Genomic DNA, 22,107 nt, shown 5'->3' with positions numbered 1-22,107 from the left:
CTTGAATATTGCAATAGATCGATTGTTAAGCGCGCCACAGTAGCGGCAGCTCCTTCCTTATTTCGATAGAAATAAGAACCGGTGATGGCGCCAGTGCTCTATGAACTTCGGGAACAAACTACATTTTTCGAAGGAAATTTCCACAATTTGAAAGCATTGTTCTGGCGTTAGACGATTAATGATAACTTGCCACACCTTAATACATAGAAATGTCACACCTGTTGGCCATTCTCACGCAGCTAAAAAAGCATCCGATACTACGAATTTTAAATGTTTTTTTATGCCATGCAAATATGGATTTTCTTTCCAATTATGGTAGTAGCCTGATCCAAATGGCAAGTTATAAATGACTTACTGTTCAAAATTCGTTTCAACCAGTCCGATTTTTTTTTTCTTTTTTGTTGATAAACCGTTTTTATTATTCACTGAGCACGAAAAGTTTTCAAGTATTTTCAAAACCACCTAATTGCAACAAAGGCTACTGTAGCACTAGCAGGCACATTGATAGCCAAATCTACAACAGATATCAGATATTACATCCACACTCGGCTATTAGATAAAAAGAAATTGGTATACTTAATCAAAAACATGATTTAGCTAGTCAAGCAGCCAAGCCGTTAACCACAAAAGTAGGCAACGATCTAGATACGTATGTATGTATGTATTCCCATAAATGATTTGTTGTTATAACATAAGTACATAAGTACAAACTATTATAGGTATATACAAAGATTATCGACTCGATATGATTGATTATTAAAATGTGCATGCCCAAGTATCCAAAGTGGAAGCATTTAGCGCTTAAGCAATTGGCGACGAAGAGTACATGGAGAGCGCAGGAAAAAGGGAAAGTGGCAAAACGTACATACCGGCTTATACCTGTAGATGTACATACACATATGGTCATTAAAATAGGTACGCTGCCTTTGTCTATCGATTTCCTTGTGCAGCTCGGAAAAATTAATTGCTTTGTCGTTCGTTTCGCGCTTTCGCTTGCAGTTCATTCAAGGTAACGACAATAAGCAAGGTAACGACGAATGAGCAAGGTAACGACGATTGAGCAAGGTAACGACACTTTTTTTCGTGCGTGCAGCCGCCTAAATCGAATTATAAGCCGTTATCACGTCAAAAAAAATTAATTATTGGCCTCCTATTTGTGGCGTGCGTCTTGATGTTGTTCCACAAATGGATTGACCTACAGTTTTAAGGCGTCTCCGAACGACAAATTGTTTTGTTTGGCAGAAATACACTCGGAGGTTTGCCATTACCTGCCGAGGGGCGTCCGCTATTAGAAAAAAAATGTTCTTCATTTTGGTCTATCACCGAGATTCGAACCTACTTTCTCTCCGAATTCCGAATGCTGGTCACGCACCAACCCATTTGGCTACGGCGGCAAGAAAAATGTTAAGCTTGATTAAACTTCCGCCTTTTTCCAAATGGCATCACTGCTTGGTTGCGTTATTAGTTGCACAGGTTTGGTTATTTTCATAAAGTGTAATTTTGCTTGGCCACTAAATGATCCAAAAACAGGTACTTATAACTCTGGCATTTTAATTAATTAAGTAAAAAATATTGAATGTAACATAAGAGAATTCTAGCGAATTAGATAGTTCATTTAATAACATCTTTGGACACGTTTTTAAAAGCTTCGCTTTTGCACCCGGATCTGGCATTTTTTGGTCCTATTCGCGGATCTTTTTTGAAAGGTTATATCCATAAATCGATAGAAGATTAGATTTTAGGAAGCTACCTGGAAGCTCAAGTCGTTAGCTATAACAGAAATATGTTAAATTCACTTCCATAGTCGAAAAAGCTAGTCAGACCCAGGTGCCCAACGGAGTGAATATGAATTTCTTTCAAAGATGATTCGTGCGCAGCGTTGCACAGCGGAGACCTGTTGTCGATCTTCGAAAAACAAACAAAAAATCGTACAAATTTAACGCAGTCACTTGGCGGTCCAAAAAGTTTGTTGCAAATGCCCTTAAGCCCAAAAAATCCACAGAACGACGTGGGGGTAAAACGATAACGATACTGATAATTTAATTGTGTCTCTTGCCAAGAACGGTTCATTTAAGTTATCAAAGCCCATCGCAACTGAAATCAACAACATAGTAAGTATCAGCGAGAACTGCACTGCGTCGATGGTAACACATGAACCTGGCAGGCAGAACAGCTTATAAAATTCCTCTGTTGAAACAAACAAATTTAGGGAAGAATAAAAGTTTTGCTCGAAATTCCAAGTCATGGACCAAAGCATATGAAAAAATTGTACAATGAAACAAACATAAATTTATTTGGAAATGATGCTGGGCAAAATTTGAAACGTCCTAAAAGACAAGAGTTCGCACCGCGGTTCACAAATAAAAGAAAACAGTCAGGCACGAGGGCGATTCTGAATTATGCCGCGCCTGTCTGGTCGCCTAGCACTAGTGATTCGCAGTCGATAAAGCGTGTCAAAATACTGCAATCAGGATAGCCACGGGAGGATGCCTTCTGATGTCAACCCCACAACACCTACACAATGAGGCATCAATGCTTCCCGTCAGAGAGCACAATAAAATGCTCAGCAAGCAGTTTCTGCTTGGGTTCTATCGAAGTTTTAGCCCCTGCAGGCACTTGCTACAACCCGAGTCGACTTCCAAGCATGTCAATAGCCATCTATTAAACTATTCTGACGAGATCCAGGACAAAACGAACCTACAATTACAGGACCGGACAGTATATAGACATACGCTAAATGACATTCATCGGCAAACCCTAACTCTCATAACCCTAAACTCCTCACTTCTGAATTCCGTCATCGGAGTCCAACCTCCACCAGATGAAGGGCTTCAGCTACCCCAAGAGATCCGCGTAACTTTGGCCCAACTGCGTTCTGGATACTGTAGCAGACTAAATTCCAAACCTATCCCCAACCGACCCCGACATAAGTCCAGCATGTGAAGGCACACCGTACGATACTAACTCCTGGGCCTACCGTTAGATGAGTTAGACGAAGACGACCGGTAACTGCATCGCACTGGCAGGGTTTAGTAAGCCACTACAAAAACTAAAACAACAACAAGGACGGCAACATAATAATTTGGGGTGCTTCTCTTGGTATGTAGTAGAACCTATTCACCTCATAACCCATAAAATGGACAAATTTATTTACAAGGATATTACTCAAGAAGTGATGCCACCATTTGCTAAGAAGAATATACCACTTCGGTGGCTTTTCATGCAAGATAATGACCCAAAGCACTCCTCAATGTTAGTACGTGAATGGGTTTTACAAAATAATGTTAAAGTTATGGTTGGCCAAGGCAGTCACCGGACCTGTTTTTTTTTCGTACGAACGTGGTAGGTAACTATTTTAATGACCACATCTGCACATACATATATCTTATCAACTAAGATGTGCGAACTATTGAAAAGCTACAGAGAATCAATAAGAGAAACAGCTGTGTAACTCGACTGGTTTAAATGCTATGGAGGAAGGGTATCATGACGCGCGATAATAAAGCGAACAATAAAAATTCTAATTGCACGCTGAAATATAAAAAAAATACAAATATGCATTGGCTAATGACTCAAGCAGTACCAAATTTGATCAAATTAAAATTAATATTTTTTCGCCTTAACGCTTGAACAATCATAGAGTACATTAATTTAACCCAGCTGGCTTTAAACCACGCATAGATATCTTTTTGACCTCCAGATGGAGGTTGACATTCATTCGAATGGTCTAAAATGTAGTGAAGGACATAGCCCTTTTACCGATTTTACAGGTTTGTTCCGCACTGTTCTTGACTGGTTGCAATTTAACAGATTACACCAAAAAGCACAAAGACACTGAATTTACACACTTTTCCAAATATCTTTTATGTCTTTTGTATAGGCAAAATATACTAGAATTTCTTGAAACAAAAATTTTAAATTTTCGAGTAAATAAATGTGAAAACAATGAAAAAAAATCGACGTTCAATAAATTTTTCTCAATCAAAACAAAACAGGGAGTTAAAATACAAATACGAATAAGTAACTAGAACTTGGTTCGTAGGACACATTTATGCATCTGCTATGTTGTAATTGTTGTAGCAGTGCAACAAGCCCTGCGAATGTGGTGCAGTCACCAATCGGCATCGTATATGTCAACTAACGGTAAGTTCAGGAAAAAATTTATTTCGACGGCTTGGGTTCAGAGAGAGAGCGGTGTAAGGTCAGTGGGTTTAAGAGGGCATGTGAGTAGGTGATTAGTGTTGTTGTTGTAGCAGCATAAGCATTCCGCATGCATAAACTAGGAATGCTTCTGAAGTGACAATCCTTGGCCGGATATAGAGCCGACTGTCGTGGGAACGAGATGGTTAGCGTCGTGCGGTGTACCTTAACATGTCGGACATAGACAGGGGATGTCGCGGTCGATTCTGGAAAGTAGGTCGATTCTGCTACAATATCCAGAACGTAATCGAGACAAAGTTGAAGCTGAAGTTCTTTGTCTGCGATGAACGGCGATTGGACTACGATGGAGGCATTCGGAGATCGGGGTTTGGCAATTTGGTAAGAGACTCCCGATGAATGTCGTTTAATGTCTGTCTATACGGCGGCCGACGTAGCTGAATGAGTTGGTGCGTGACTACCACTCGGAATACTTAGAGAACGTAGGTTCGAATCTCCGTGAAACACCAAAATGAAGAAATAGTGTTTTCTAGTAGCGGTCGCCCCTGGCTTGAAACTATAGGTCCCTCCATGTGTGGACCAACATCGAGATACACGCCACAAATAGGAGGAGGAGCTCGGCCCAAAAACGTCCGAAAAGGGCGTACGCGCCAATTATATATATATAGGTGTACTATTCGATTCCGTAGTTGCAGTCGAGTCTGGTCAGTAAGTAGAATCGTCTGTCCGGGGAAGAAGAGATGTCTCCACACTCGCCGGGGAGGTGGCTCAACCTCTAGAAAATGCCTGCATTGGCGATTTCTACGGTAGCACTCATTGTGTAGATGTTGCAGGGATAACATCAGTAGGCATCCGTTGGCTGTTATGATGACAGTATTCTGACAAGTCTGAAGGTTTGTCCACTGCAACTCACTAGTTCCAGGTGACCAGATGGACGCAGCATACTTTTCAACCCACCTGCCAGTTGCCAGAAATGCCGACAGCAACATTTGCCTTTGTCCCAAGCGCTGCCGGCTAGCGAATTGAGAACCTTGTTGCGGTTTTGGATCTTAGTGGCAATTTGCTTTGTATGCGCCAAGAGGGAGAGTGATCGCCACGACAGTCAGTCGGTTCTACGTAACCGGAATGGCTCGGACTTATATTCGGCTAAGAATTGTCACTCCAGCAGCACTCCCCGTGCATGTATGGGGAATGTTTTTGCTATTACAACAATAATATCTCTTTATAATGACTAGATCCAGAACGATCGACTATATAGCGGTAAGGTCATTCCCATGGCAGCCGGTTCTACGTTACCGGAATGACTCGGGTTTTTCCCGACCAAGGGCTGCCGCCCCAGTAAACTGGCCCTGTCTAGTGAACAGTCTATCACTATAAAGCGGTTTTACTATAGTACCTCTCTTCCAGCCTCACTAAAACCGATAATACTTTCAAGCACTGTAATCGAGGACGTGTAACGGTAGTCAAACGAAACGCGATGTGGGTTTTGTATACTTCCGATGGCGCAAAAACCAACTGTCATAGGAATGGAAGTGCTGTTTCGTGCTGATTGAACCAGGAGGATGTTTATAGGCATTTCCAAACATCGGAACAAGCCCGAAATACAGTGCTTGTTATTGTTGTAACAGTATAATCATTTCGAATATATTTTGAAGCGAATGTTGCTGTAATGGCATACTTGGTTGACTGTAAATCCAGTTCGTTCCGTTAATGTATAGCCGATGGTTGAGATAAAGTCGATTTTACAACTCGCCCACAAAGCCGTGCATGTAATTGATTATCGATGTGACGTGCTCTCGAGAAGATATGGAAAACACATTTTTATTATAATGGCAGAAAATTTTATATATAAAATAATGCAAGCGCTAATACTAAATAAGCTCCTGTCCAGTGAATGCCGTTGTCCAACCACCACCCACAGCAGATGAAGAACTTCAGCTTCCCCATCAGACCCGCGTAACACTGGCACAATTACGTTCTGGATATTGTCGCAGGTTAAACTCCTACTTATCCAGAATTGACCCCGCCATACCAAACTTATGTCCGGCATGTGAAGGCACCCCGCGCGACACTAACCACCTTTTCACATGCCCTTTAAAACCCACTCATCTAACACCCCCCTCTCCCTCTGGACCCAGCCTGGCGAAACAGCATGTTTCCTGGGCCTACCTTTAGATGAGCCTGACGAAGACGACCGATGATATACTCTGCACTGACGGGGCTTCTCTTACTGCTACAACAACAACATAAAATAAGTTTTTAGTTTATATACGAAAATTGGCTTTAGACGAAGTTTATGCATCATCTAATATTTAACCTAAATAACCATTGTACATGTTGCTTCAGTTGGTAATGAAACTTTAAGCCGAAATGGTAACTCAATTCTTGTATATGTACACAACCCCACCCAATGCTTGCAATAATTTCGGCTACGTTTCAAATTCGCCACCCACTTAAAACCCAACCACAATTTTATTCGCCGCCAACTAACTCACCTGCACGCCACGCATTTTCTCCTCCAAAGAGCTGAACGCCAACTGCAACGCAGTGTGTTCATCGAGCAAGGTGGTATTAAGTTTCTTCAATTGTTCCAAGCTCGATTTCAGCATATCCACCTCTGCGCGCAATGAGCTGTTGGCAATTTGTTGTTCGGTGATTCTGCAAAAAAGGCATAAGTATGCGTTTTTACATTAGCTAGTTATGTTTGGCTTCGCATTTTGCATAGTAATAAAATGTATCGATAGATATTTATAAAAAAATTTGAGTAGCAATTCGCACTTTTGGTCTTTTTCGGCTATGCTTTGCTTCTGCTTCTCCAGATTCACATTCAAATCGACAATCATTTGTGAATTCTCGCCTTTACGTTTATGCAGATCGGTCAGCTCTTCCTGCTGCGCCAACAATTTCTTCTCGAGCGCCGCAATAGCGATGTGTGCGCCCGATGAGTCTTTACCGCCACCTGTTGAAAGAGCTGCACGCAATTGCTCATACTCAACTGAAATCTTTAAGTTCTCCGCCTTTTGTTGCGATAGCTGATCAAGTAAACGATTATCTGCAATGCAAATAAGACATATTAAATTAAATCGCATACTTTTAAGATAAAAGCGAAGAAGAGAGAGTTCAAATTTGATATCAATTTCTTAGAGTCCAATAACTAATGCCAGGCACTGAAATTAACAAATTTCGTTTGACCTGTCTAAACGCACACCTATGCTTTACTCACTTTGCAGGATGATTTCCTTGCACCTCGACTCATTGTGACATCGTTCGCGTAAGCGTGTCGCAATGCACCGGCGCCAATCTGGCTCCTCTGTAGACATATTTACTTAGCTGTTGGGTGAGTGGGTGTATATGTAAACGATTTGTTACAATTTGCTATACTTCGCTCTAATCACGCGTTATTCCCTTGCACTCACTTTGTGAATTCCCTTTTTGTTTGTTGTTATAACTGTGAAAGTTTTCTCCGCTACTCGCCCCAGCCGTATGTGTTGTTTTGTGATGTAGTCAATCCGTAATTTATTGGACTGCTTCTTCTAATACAGCACTAAACTTTCAGCTTAAGATTATCATCACACTTTTCTACACATGATAAATATTCCGAATCATTCCAAATCATTTGCAATCCATATCAATAAGATATAAATGCAGATACAATTTGATGAAATTGATAACAAAAACTACAAAAAAATAGCGGAACGAAATTCGTGTTATTCGCGAGTTCCCACAAATTTTGTTTTGATGTTTGACAGCTGACTGGGTGGTAGTTGTGCTAGCGGCAGGGTTGCGTGAAAGCGTGTCGAAAAACGTAACAAAGCACACTGAGCTTTTACTTGTACAGTGGTGGAGAAGTAAAAATAACCAATAATTCAGTAGTTCTATTATTTATCGATTAATACAGCATACTCAAGTCATACATATCGATTATTGCTCTTGCGCAAGATATGATGAGAGAGAATATTGCGCCCTTCTAACTTTAGCGGGAGCGAATTAAAAGAGAAAACCGAGAAAAAATAGCAAAAGAATCTAAAAATAGCAAACAGCCACTTAAGCTAAATCACGCATCAGTCATTTCAGGCGTTGAAGTTTTTCAGGCTTTATACATATGTATATATATATAATTGGCGCGTACATCCTTTTTTTTGCGTGTTGGGTCGAGCTCCTCCTCCTATATGTGGTGTGCGTCTTAATGTTGTTCCGCAAATGGAGGGACCTACAGTTTCAAGCCGACTCCGAACGGCAGATATTTTTATGAGGAGCTTTTTCATGGCAGAAATACACTCGGAGGTTTGCCATTAACTGCCGAGGGGCGACCGCTAATAGAAAAATGTTTTTATTAATTTTGGTTTCACCGAGATTCAAACCAATGTTCTCTCTGTGAATTCCGAATGGTAATCACGCACCAACCTATTCGGCTACGGCGGCCGTCAGGCTTTACTGCCATTAAAAGCAAGCAGCTCCATATGATGTTTTCCAGCGTGACATTTACTCGTAAGGTGTGCGTTATGCAACGAACATTTGCGGACGCTGCAGTAATTCATCATTTGTGGTAATAAATATGCCACTTTTCAATAATAATAGTTTTAATTTCTTTTCCATCTTAAACTCTTATATATCAAATACAATACTGAAGCATACAAATAGCCTAAATTTGCACTTTTCGCTTGAGCAAAGTTGGGTTATATTGAAATTGAATATCGATTATTAAAAGGCTCCGACAATACTTTGGTAACATCGATGAATAATTGAATCGAGTTTTGAAATTTACTTGAAAATAAACATTTATGCAAGTTGTTGTTGCGTTTGTTCTTGTTATTGTTTATGTAAAAGTTGTTGTGGTGTAGTAGAGAAACGCTCTGTAACAGTTCAGCCTAACTTAACGCCTCGACACTACCTCTTTGATGTTTTTAATGCTCAATGTCAATGAAAGTGCCAAGCGAGACAGCAGATTGAATGAAGCAGATTGAATGAAGTTAGCAATTCAGGTAAGGGGGCGTCCATAAATTACGTGAGATGTTTAAGGGGGGGAGGGGGTCGAGTCAAATCTCATCTAATCTTACGTTGGAGAGAGGGGCGGTCTCGGCAAATATCACGTAATTTTTTTCTGATTGATACAAAAAAATTGTACATGCTTAAGATTTAATCTCAAGCGCAATCGTAGTATGATTAAGATCATTCACTAATTCGTTCAAAAGAAAATAATTTCATTCATACTTCGACGTTATACATTACTACTGTCAAACCACCATATTTGTTTTATACCAAATAGCTCAATTTAATCTGAATTTGCGGTACAGTGTAGCCCGTCGGTTGTTTTCGCGCCACTATGAGCCGAACGCCCTATCACTCAGGTTGACGTTTGACAATTCCGGACTTTAAAGAACATGACGGAAAATCATTTGCTCCATTTCTAATACGCGTACCGATTCAACCGCTGAATGCCTTCATCAGCACGCCTATTGATCTCTATTGCCCAAGTATACGTGATGATTTAGAGAAAATATGCTGCAGTACATGCGGTATTTACTTCGCATCTATCACAAGAGCTGCAGAGCACAGGAGAGCAGCTCACATTGCACCAGCTAAGCAAGCGCGTATGTTCCGCAAAGTGCGACCCTCACGGATTGTCACAAGACGAGCTAATGAGTTACTGTGCGCAAGCGTCAACGGCTTAGAGTGGCTAGATTAGAACGAAGTTGAAGGAGCACATGATTTTACTGAAAATCATATGGACATGTTGGTCCCAATAGTCTCTCTTGAAACCGCGCATGATTCTCCATGGACTGAATTAGAGTAGATATTCTTTTTTTAATCGCAGTAGTTACGATTTAAGTCTTCTATTGTTAAATTTTTATTACACTTATAACTCTCAGCAATATTGATTACTAGTCTTAACTAGTCGTAAATAAAAGCACGAAGCAACTTTTTTTTTTTTTACAATAACAATCCCACGCGTTTACATAAGAAACCCACATTTTGAAAAATCTCACGTGAGATTGGGGGATGGGGGAGGGGGTTGAATAAAATCTGAGATGTCACCAGGGGGGAGGGAGGGTCAAAAGATTGAAAAAAACACCTCACGTAATTTATGGACGCCCCCTAATGATATAATACGCCTCTTCAATTCGTCACTTTCCCGCTCACTATCTTTATGCTCGATTAACTTAAGGAAAACATTTACATGCGAAAGCAACAACAAAATTATCAAGCAAGATTCGCCGCTGGCGAGTATTGGTGCTCATGTACACCCATACAGCTGACACGATGCAACAACCGTCTAAGATACGGTGGTGAGAATTCATTTACATGGGGCTCTCCTTATTTTCATCGTATCAGCTGATACGGGCATACGTTTAACCTGAAAACAGTGACCGACATAAACACCATCCCTTGTCAGCTGTTACGATCAAACTAATGAGAACCCCATCTAAATGAAAAATTCCTTCCTTCCGTATCGTGGGATCGCAGATTAAATTACATTTTATTTCACGATATTTAAAAATTCCCGTAATACCCTGTCAGCTGATTGCTCTCTCAACACACAGTGTTGCCAAGCAGTACATTTCTAAATCATTTACAAAATAAACTTAGAAAAATTATAATTTTTATTAAAATAACTTAAAAACACTGTTGAATAATGTTAATTATAGATAAATTTGCATTTGTTGGTATTTGGCTTTGGTTTATTAAACAATGAAAAATTGTAACGGATAACGCGGATGTGTTAAAAAGTGTGCAACACACTATCAATGGCAACATTGTGTAGATACAACCATACACATACACACACAAACCGATGTATTGTGTAAAATATATGTGATTAAAAGAACGCAGTTGATCTCAGGGGATGAGTTTTTGTGCTCGTTAGGGACTGCGGTAAGGAACTGCGTACGTTTTTCACTGTTTTCAGCATTAGACTGGTATGCCGCACAGCCTTACCAACACTTGTAATTTAAAGTAGCACTTTTACCGCGTTGCCAATATATGTTCATTTCTACCAGTTGCTTCATCTATTCGATACTGGCCAAGGCGAATTTATTACAGGTGACAGCAAACACAAATATGTAAAACCCTACATGTATTTGTTGTTGCGTTTGGTCCAAGCATCACGTCAAAATCAGTAATCAAATGTAAACATACGAATGTAAACATACCAATACATACAAACAAAGCATATCATTTTGACGTAAGCCTTACCTACGGCGAAAAATTCAGCTGGGTGAATGCTGTCACCTTAATAAATCCACCTTGATACTGGCTAAGGCGAAAAGAAGAGGCTGTTTGTTGTTGGTTTTGCATTCAAATTTTTCGTCGAGCAGAGAAGTATGAACAATTGGGTCGACACTCAATTTAATAATATTCATGCACGCCGGCAATTTTCTGTCAAAACTTTCTTATTAACTTACAATTTGTATGGAGCCAAATCGAGGCGAATTGAAAACACTCTATCATTCGTATTCGGAAATATGTATATTAAACAGGTACATTGAGCCAAAAAAGTATTGGCACATTCGAAAAATCAAAGTTCTCCGTGCTATAACTTTTCTTTTGATGAAAATATAAAAAAATAGAAAACGGTATTTTCTAAACGCATTTATTTATTACGTATCTGAACGAAAAGAAATTAATTTCAACTTAGGTTTACAAGCTCAACCTCGAAAGGTAAAATAAGGCACGAATTCACATCAAAAAAGGTAGCGTAATCAGCTTGCTCCATTGCAGCTGTAACGCGCTAATACTTTGTGTGCCCTCCTTTAGACTGAATAACGGCCTGCAAACGTCTATTCATACTATTTACCAGATTTGAAGTTTCAGAAGGTGTTATTTTATTCCATTCAGCAATTATTGCCTCTTTTAGAGAATCCTTTGACGTTATGTGGTGAGATCGTGTCTTCCGTTCCAGAAGATGCTACACATGCACACATAGGATTTAAGTCCGGCGATTGGGGGGATTGCTTTAAACTGTTTTCAATGGTATATCAACCTGCACAAGATAAGACGAATGTTTTGAGTCATTATCTTGTTGAAATTGCCAGGTTGTCCCATTAAGGCCCAGTTTTTCGGCACTTGGACCTTAATTTTCTTTTAGAATGTCGCGATAAATATGCTTATCCATTGTCTCATCTATGAACACGAGCTTTCTGAAACCAGATGCCGCGAAACACCTCCAAACTATCACATTTCCTGCACCGTGTTTAACTGTTTTGAGCAGGTTGTTCTCTTGAAGGTCTTTATTTGGCTTTCGCCAAATCTTTTATGCCCCATCTGATCCAAATAAATAGGATTTTGATTCATCACTAAATGTGGTGGTGTTCCAAAAAGCGTCGGGCTTATTTAAATGCTGTTTAGCAAATTCTAGCCTCTTTTCTTATTTACCTTCGAAATGAATAGTTTGCGTCGAGGGTATGTAGTATGTATAAATTAAACAATTCAATTTATTTTCAAATTGTATTTTTATGAACCGATCACTTTCAAAGCCGATCTTCTTCTGTACTTCTCTTACAATATTTTACTTAAGCTAAGCCTATCCAATTTTGCTAACCGTTAATCGAATATGTTTTTGCTAATTCCATCAAATAATATTTTCCAGGAATTTATCTACCGCTTTAGCGTGCCGTGTGCAAAACCTTTTCCATTCCGCAATTTGTCCTTTGCAATCAATGAAGATCATTCATATAGTTGTAGTTGCAGCTTCGTTCTCATTCGCTCTTACTACTTATCTGTCGCTTAGCGTGCCGTGTGCAAAGCCTTTTCCATTCCCGCAATTTGTCCTTTGCAATCAATGAAGATCATTCATATAGTTGTAGTTGCAGCTTCGTTCTCATTCGCTCTCACTACTCTCTGAATGAATTAATAAGTTGGGGAAGTTAGCACGTTCCACTAACTATCCCCCCTTTCAATATCGGAACGTCCGCGGTTCGATAGCGAGATTGTGTGCGTAGTGAAATCGTTAGGTAAAAGCGGTTATTGGCATGTATGTAATGCAGGTACACGTAAGTTTTGGTTATCAAAAAGTTTGCGTGAGCGGTCACACGTAGGCATTTAAGATTGGCTTTTAACACTTACAGAATTTGATTTAAAAATATTAATTAGCTTAAACAACATTTAAATTTTTTATACATTTTTTCATACATAGGTATTAAACCATAATGGTAAATATTCAAGTTTAAATGCTTGTTGGTTTTGCTTCGAAATCAATCACTTGCTTAACCTTTCTCAGATAGTCCCCTTTCATCGAGGCAACAATACATTTCTGTATAATTTTTTTAACGTAAATTGCTTTTGTGAATTCTAGTGCCATCTATCAAAACAGTAGATCCTAAATCTTTTTCAATTACCTTTTCCACAAACACTTTGTCAAATTTATTTCCCAATCTTCTATTTCGTCTAAGAAACACCTTTTCACCAGGCTGATAGGTTTTAGTGCTTTTCTTCTTGTTAAATTTTTCTAAAGTTTTTTCTTGGGCTAACATTAATTCGTTTTTAATAATTTCTAGTGTATCTATCGATGGGCTGTGAAAAACATCAACGGGTTTAGATTTAATAGTTGAATGGATACTATTATTGTACTTATGTGTAGCTATTAAGATTAGGTCATTAGTCTCAGATATTTGTTGTTGTTCCTTGATACAACGAGCTATCTCTAGCAGTGTGGACTGGAACCTTTCGACCTGTCCATTACTCTCGCTATGAAGTGTAGGGATGAAAAATTGTTCAATTGAAAAATTGTCCCTTAGAATTGTTTTTATTAAGTTAGAATGGAAGGCTTTTTCATTATCAGACACTATGATTTTTGTATTTTTAAATGTTAAAAGTATTTCTAGCATAGCATCCTTAATGTCGATGGTAGAACGTGAAGTTATTGGCTTGACAATGGCAAATTTAGAAAATTTGTCAATACAACTTAAAAAATATTGTTTTCCTGTAATAAATATGTCGATGTGGAGTATTTCCCCAGGGTAATTTGGTATCGGAGTTTTCCCTATCTCCGGGTTAGGTGGCTTCCTCTGGTATTTGTTTTCCATACAAATTTTGCAGTTGGAAATTAAAGACTTTAACATTTTTCTCATATTTGGAAAAAAATATTCATTCGAAATCTGTTGAAAATTTTCATGGAGACACCTATGAGCCCTGTTATGCTCTGTGGCTATCGTTTCTAATTGATCGTTTTTATTGACTAAATCGATCACAAACTTTTCGGTGTGAACAAATTTTGTCCCGGCGAAATGCTTTGTTAGGTCATTCTGGATTTTGGCTAGGACTTCAAGTTCACAGTGCAGGCCGTTTGTAACTGTTGGATTTATAACATCTTTCAGACATTCGATTAGTCTTTCGATGGTGTCAAAACAAATGATATGTCGTCGTAATCTTTGGAAAAGGATTTTTGTTATTTTGCTGAAGTGGTCAGACTTAGATATCACTAACTGATTTTTGAATTGGTTGACAGGGTATTTGATTGTTTTAATTACTTTACTAGAAGACTTCTCACTATGAACGGTTTCAACTTCATTTGATTGACTCAGGCTGTGGATGTATTGCCTGGACAATGCATCGGCTACTTTATTGTCCTTGCCTGGCTTATAGTGTAGGTTCGGTGAGAATTCTTCGATGAAAGCGCGCCATCTTTTCATTTTTGTGTTTGGATTTTTATCCGACATAGCAAAAATTAGTGGCTGATGATCAGTAAAAATGTTAATTTTAGTAACACCGTACAAATAATGGCGCAAACTTTTTAATGCCCACACAATCGCAAGGAGTTCTCGTTCGTTGGTAGCGTAGTTTTGTTCTGTACTAGATAACGTACGGGAAATCATAGTAATAGGCCTATCATTTTGTGATAAAACTGCTCCTAAGGCGCTCGAAGATGCATCTGTGGTAAGTTCAAATGGTTTACTGTAGTCTGGGTGTTGGAGGAGAACATCCTCCGATGCCAATATTTTTTTTATTTTTTGAAATGCATTTATAGCCTCGGAGTCAAAAGTTATAGAAACACTTTTGGACTTATTCGCGCCAACATTCCCATTTTCACCCCTAAGAAATTTTGTAAGCGGTTTTACAATGCCGGCGTAGTCCTTCACAAATCTCCGATAGTACCCCGCTAACCCGAGGAATGAACGTAATGCTCGGAGAGTATTTGGGGTTTTATAATTGAGGATGTCATTTACTTTACTTGGGCATGTCCGAATGCCATTTCGTGAAATTAAGAATCCCAGAAATTCAACCTCAGTTTTAAAAAATCTGGATTTTTCCGATGACACCCTCATTCCTGCCTTTTCTAAACCTTGCAAAATCGTATTTATGTGTTCTAAATGTGTTTGTTCATTCGGTGAAAAAATGATAATGTCATCCATGTAAACATGACAACATTTTCCTATGTATTCACGAAGAACATCATCGATGGCTCGTTGAAAAATGCTAGGGCCATTTTTTAGGCCAAACGGGAGGCGGCAGAACTCATACTTTCCATTGTTGACACTGAAAGCTGTTTTTGGTCGATCCTCTTCACACAAAAGAATCTGGTGAAATCCAGATTTAAGGTCAAGAGTAGTGTAATATTTCGACTTTCCTAAGTTCGCCAAAATTACTGAAGTGTCTGGGATAGGATACCTATCCGAAATTGTGTATTCATTTATTTTTCTAAAGTCTATCACCATTCGTAATTTTCCTCTACCATTTTCATCTAGTCCTTTTTTGGAAACTACATGAACGGGAGAGTTGTAAGCGGAAAACGATTTGCGGATTATTCCATCTTTTAGGAGAGTCGATATTTCAGAATTTATGAATTCTGCAGCGGAAACAGGGTAGGGATAACTTTTGGTATAAATTGGCTCATTTGTGGTCATACGAATTCTGCCCTGTACTTTGGTGTTATAGGGCAATGCCCTATTTACCTCGGCAAACGCATTAATGTTGATATTAATCATATCATTGAACTCGTTTTCAATACTAACTGGAACAGAGTCTTCTATTGTTATCAAATTCACTTGACTACAAGGAAGATGCTCAAGTCTTGTCTGCCCGTTGTGGTACAACAAATACCCTTTTTCTATGTCAATGCTTGCATTGATTTTTTTTAAAAAATCATATCCAACGATACCATCGAATGTTTTTAAATTCTCGAGCAAATAAAAAGTTGTCGTATTATCTAAAATCTTTACTAGACACTTTTTATTAATAACGTTAACCCCATTAATAGATTTTAGGTTAAATGGCTTATCCATATTTTTTACGCCTTTCAGAAATTCAAAGTTTTTGATATAATTTTTGGAGGTACCGGTATCTATTAAAATGCGTAGCTCCTGTCCGTTTGTTGCTTTCTTCTTAACAAATGGCAGGAGCGAATTTAGTTTAAAAGGTTAATTTCATCTGTAAAATTACCATCAATATCTCCCAGACTTTCATAATCATTCCCATCTGTTTCAGGATAATCGCAACCATATTCATCCTGATCAGAATTAGGGATGTATTCTTCGAACTCTCCCTTGTTGAGATTGCTTCCTATTTCATGTGACATATAGTTGACTTTTTGCACTTTGGGAAAAGGTGATCGATTGGAATATGTTTGCTCGCGATTACGTTTAAAAGCCACAGGCTGAAAAGAGTTTGAATTTTGTTGGGGGCGTGAAACATTTGTGAATTTGTTTGAGTTAAATTGTTTTTGGAAACCGTTATTGGTTGGCAGATTAGCTTGTTGTCGAGAAGAAGGTAAACTACGATCAACTTCCATTGACGTTGGCTTATTATTAGAATAAGCGCGAAAATTTTGCTGATTAGAATGAAATGGCTGCCGATATTGAGGAGTAACTGAGATATTCGGCTTTACCGACGTTCCCGCAGCAAATGTGCTGGCAAAGTCGTACCTCTTATGGCTGGTTTCAAGCTCTTGGGCAACTGCAAGGGCAGTGGGGAGATCCTTTGGCCTAGTGGAAAAAAGTATGTCACATAATGGCCTACGAAGGCCCGAAATAAATACACGAAGTGCATTTTCTCTTGCCCTATCGTTAAGTGCATTGATAACCTGGGAATTTCCGCTATGTGACATGATTTGCTTATTAATAATAAGCGTCAATTGCTTGTCAACTTTATCGAAATACTCCGTTATTTGTAAATTACCCTGTCTCAAAATACTCATTTCATTTTCCAACACGTAAAGCGGTCTTTTGTCGGCATAGGTTTGATCTAATCTTGCGATTATAGCTTTAAAATTAAGCACTGTGTTGAAAGATGAAAGAGATGTGTTAGCAGATTCTGTTATTTTGTTTCTGAATATTCCCATAGCTACATAATATTTTTCAGAATTTGGCTTATAGTAATTCATAGCGAAATGAGCCGCAGATCGCCAAGCAGGGTATGCAGAAGTATCACCCTTGAATTCCGGAAGAGACTTTATTAAATCTAAGCTCGTATTATCTGAACTAACACTAGGATCAATAGCGACCGGCAAATAAGTTTCTATGCTGGGTGGAGCTAAACGATTGAGAGCTTCAGAGAGGCGATTAATTTCCTCTGAAAATCCGTTCCTAGCCTCCTCATAACAATTCCTTACTATTTCTAACACTTGTTCACGTGTAACACTCATTTTAGCTTACTTCCTTTATGCTTACTATTAATTCTTTTTAAAGCACCAAAACCTTATCGCTTTAAACGATATATGTGGGTCAATGAAAAAAAAAATTTTTAGAAAAGTTACGCGATTTTACAAGATTCTGAGCACATAAACGAAAACGAAAAATAATATATCCAAAAATGATACTTAGGTAATTTTTTAGTATTCAAATTACAACTTAAGCAAAAGTTTTTCGAAAATTACAAAAGTATTAGTATTCCAAAAGCGTATCTAGTTATTTGTTTCTTCCAAAATTTATTGTTAAAATCACTTTGCAGTTCAAATTTATATTTAATATCAAAAATTTATTTTCAAATTGAAATCCAAATCACATCACAAAAAATCACAACAAGAAATAATCTTGAATATTTACTTACAAAAATTCTTTTTGATAATTCCTCGAGTTGATCTCCTGCAAAGTTCTGGTCCGTTTAATTTTTATAGCGAGGTCCTTATCCTGCCGGCTGTTTCTCGATTTGGAACTGTACTTTTATGTAGTCCTCTTACGGTTGAAAATTTTTTTGCGACAGGCCCCACGTTGGGCGCCAATTAAACAATTCAATTTATTTTCAAATTGTATTTTTATGAACCGATCACTTTCAAAGCCGATCTTCTTCTGTACTTCTCTTACAATATTTTACTTAAGCTAAGCCTATCCAATTTTGCTAACCGTTAATCGAATATGTTTTTGCTAATTCCATCAAATAATATTTTCCAGGAATTTATCTACCGCTTTAGCGTGCCGTGTGCAAAACCTTTTCCATTCCGCAATTTGTCCTTTGCAATCAATGAAGATCATTCATATAGTTGTAGTTGCAGCTTCGTTCTCATTCGCTCTTACTACTTATCTGTCGCTTAGCGTGCCGTGTGCAAAGCCTTTTCCATTCCCGCAATTTGTCCTTTGCAATCAATGAAGATCATTCATATAGTTGTAGTTGCAGCTTCGTTCTCATTCGCTCTCACTACTCTCTGAATGAATTAATAAGTTGGGGAAGTTAGCACGTTCCACTAACTTATATAACAATTGTTACTGTTGAGCCCTTATGTAGGGTATTCCGAACAGTTTGGGGGTTGAAATTGATTTCAAATGAATTTTTCAGGGTCTCGCACAATTTGACAAACGAAGTTTTTGGATTTCGTGCCACCGTGGACACCACAATTCACACGCAGAACACTTTACCGATAATATTTCGCATTTACCTTGACGCCAGGCTCGATGAAAACAATTGGAGAGCGCCCATCTCAGGTTACAGTGGCTCAAACCATTACCTATGGCGGGTGCTGCCTCCTGGTGGCCAATCGATGACTCAAACTCTCGTAGGAACGGTCGGTTCTCTTCTTATTCTTCTTAATTGACGCGATAACCGCTTACGCGATTTTGGCCGAGTTTAAAAAGCACGCCAGTCGGTTTTTTCTCGTGCTAACCGGCGCCAGTTGGACACACCAAGTGAAGCCAAGTCCTCCTCCACCTGATCATTCCAACGCAGAGGAGGCCTTCCTCTTACTCTGCTACTACCAGCTGGTACCGCATCGAACACTTTCAAAGCCGGAGCGTTTGTATCCATTCGGACGACATGACCCAGCCAACGTAGCCGCTTGATCTCTATTCGCTGCGCTATGTCTATGTCGTCGTAAGGCTCATACAGCTCATCGTTCCATCGAATGCGATATTCGCCGTTGCCAACATGCAAAGGTCCAAAAATCTTACGCAGAATCTTTCTCTCAAACACGGTCGGTTACGAATTGGTTAATTTGAAACATTTTATCTTCAGTCGTTTCGCTCAATTCGTTTCTTCACGTTTTGAACCATTTCACGTGACTTTGCAGTCTTTTGACTACCACCTCCATGACGTTTCGCGATGCTACCAGTATCATTGTAACGAGTAATGATACGATAAAGAAAAACTTTATTTACTTTAAGATGCTCGAGCTCACGAACTAATATATCACCAGCCAAATATAATGCAATCACACTTTTACGTTTGAAATCCATTACTGATCTTCTTTTTTCGCGTTTAGGTTAGGTTTGGCAGCCGCATCACATATAGAGACAGTGATGCTACTTAGACCACGAAATGGGTCCGCTGTGAGCCGCAGGGGCTTGGCTACATTTTCCTTTCCATATTGAACCATCCTGAGCTTTTGACTAAGCGTAAAAGGTTTTTGATAACTAAAGTGCATAGATTCGTTGGGAAGTAAGATCTTAAATATCGGTTCCTGCTTCTGCCTACAGCCGGGCATGTGGAAAACAGGTGTTGACTGGTTACCAATTTCTCCTTATACCTGCAGCTACGACAGAAATCAAGCATGTAAACGCCTAATCTCCTCGCGTGATTTCCTATGACTCAGTGTTCTGTGCGGTCCCTACTAAGGTTCTTATTTGAAGTCCACTCAATTGTGTAAAATCCTTGCATAGACTTAAATTTAGCCTTGGCCATGTTTGCCTTGCAATTTCACAGGTATTGGCACTAATCCATCTTTGATTTACAGAATTGATTACTGCGTCCATAACAAGAAGCTTACAAGTAGCGAGAGGAAATTCCATAAAATTATCTATGCTTGGCAGGTACCTTCTCTTGCAAGTTGGTTAGCCCTACAATTCCTGGTATATTTCTGTGGCCTGGAACCCTGCATAAGATAATACGATACTGTTTAGCCGTCTCATTAAGAGAGTGGCGACAATGTAAGACACTCCTTGATGTTATTTGGAATGCATCGAGAGTCCGTAGGGCAGCTTGGCTGTCTGGTAGAATGCAGATATCTTTTTGTGATATTCTGTTCATCTCTAACCATTTTAAGGTTTCATGAACAGCGTTTATTTCTGCTTGAAAAGCACTACAGTGATTTGGTAGTGTAAAGGATTCACTGATAAAAGGCTCCTCGCAGTATAACCCTGATTCTACAGCGGTATCCATTTTTGATCTGTTCGTTGGGTAATGGATCTTCTTCAAGCCATTCCAGTCTGGAAGGGATTTTCATTAAGAAACTCCTTTCGAAGCAGAGAATGGGAGGATGATTATCGATGTTCGCGTTTACTCTCGGCGAAATGTTTCCTTGTAAGGAATACTCAGGACTGTCATTTAGCCAACTAACAAATGTCCGTTCATCAGCTGCGCGAGCCGTCTAAAGTTGGTTACACTTCGAGTGCCGGATATATTTCGAGTGTCAGATATACTTCGAGTGCCCTGTATATTTCAAATAATGGTTAGGCGGGGTTCTCTATGTACTCGATAATATTGGGTTTTTATAGCTGCGACAAAGACACTTAAATGTTTTTTTAAAATTCACACTTACAAGAAACATTGCTAGGGATGCATATAATACCATATATAGAGTAAAATATAAATAAACTTAATAAAATGCCCATTTATGATTACTTGCTACCGTTCAATTACATTTTCGTTATATAAAAATTAGTGTTTATCAAGATTTTCGCCATATATCGCATGCGAGCAGTAATGCAAAATTGAAATTGCCGCCCACGCTGAATGCAGTCATTGCTGAACACTTGCTTTGGCATTGCAAATGCGGAAAAAATCAAATATTCTAATATAACAACAAATAACAAATGCAAATTACGCTAAATAACAAATTAGACGTGTTCCAGACTGACGACAGCACAAATAACAAATTGTAGTCATAAATGTAATAATAAAAATAGTTTGCAAAGCTCAGCAAACGCGCAGGCGCACTGAAGCAGAGGCAATCGCGCGTAAACAACCGAAAAAAGGTGAATTAATAAAGCAAATAGATGTGCAAATAAGTCTTAGCCCAAGCCAAATGCCGAAAAACGCGACGACACCAGCTAAAAATAGACCAAAAGCGAAAATTATCGTCAGCCAAGTAAGTGTTCGTATTCATGAGTCAGGCTTGTCACGCCATCGGCTGTGTATGCACGTGTGTGTAGGCCTGTAGCTTGAGGAATCATGTTTGGCACGTCATAATTATACTGCTCAGCTCGTGCGCCAATTGACTACAACTATTTACAAGTCCGTACAAAACAACCGCCCCTGCGCTTAACAAACGCGCACACACACACACACGCACACACCTCCGAATTGTCGAGATTTTCAGCTTATATGGTGAAACGGCTTGGCTTCTCATTCGCATATGACTTTGGTTCGATCATTTTCTGGGGTGTTTGAGAAAAATAAAACACGAATGGAGCGAAAAACAGAGCACGGCTTAGTGTGGGCGCCAACAACAGCAGCAGCATCAGCACTCAAGGCAATAACAATTTGCGAAGTGTCGAGGCAAATTTATCGTGGCCATAATATCTTTTCAAACAATCATCATAAGCTGGTCGAACAACTTTCGCAACAATTTCATATTTTAAAATAGGTAAA

At 39.0% G+C, this 22,107-nt stretch overlaps 1 protein-coding gene across 1 annotated transcript in view; it reads right to left on the bottom strand.

The window, feature by feature from the left end:
* The window catches only part of LOC128855485 (autophagy-related protein 16-like), a 41,917-nt gene extending 34,009 nt beyond the window's left edge, over positions 1-7,908 (bottom strand). Inside the window, exons 1-4 of the mRNA XM_054090433.1 lie at positions 7,575-7,908; positions 7,382-7,488; positions 6,937-7,210; positions 6,654-6,816 (exon numbers count right to left, since the gene is read on the bottom strand). Coding sequence (XP_053946408.1) covers positions 6,654-6,816; positions 6,937-7,210; positions 7,382-7,478 — 534 coding nt within the window. The 5' untranslated portion in view covers positions 7,479-7,488; positions 7,575-7,908. The remainder of the gene's footprint in view (positions 1-6,653; positions 6,817-6,936; positions 7,211-7,381; positions 7,489-7,574) is intronic.
* Positions 7,909-22,107: the final 14,199 nt, after the last annotated feature.

The sequence above is a fragment of the Anastrepha ludens genome, chromosome 2 (genome assembly GCF_028408465.1).
Source record: "Anastrepha ludens isolate Willacy chromosome 2, idAnaLude1.1, whole genome shotgun sequence".
Classification (NCBI taxonomy): Eukaryota; Metazoa; Arthropoda; class Insecta; order Diptera; family Tephritidae; genus Anastrepha; species Anastrepha ludens.
Note: the sequence above shows the minus strand (reverse complement) of the source record. Positions and strands in the feature narration are given on the sequence as shown.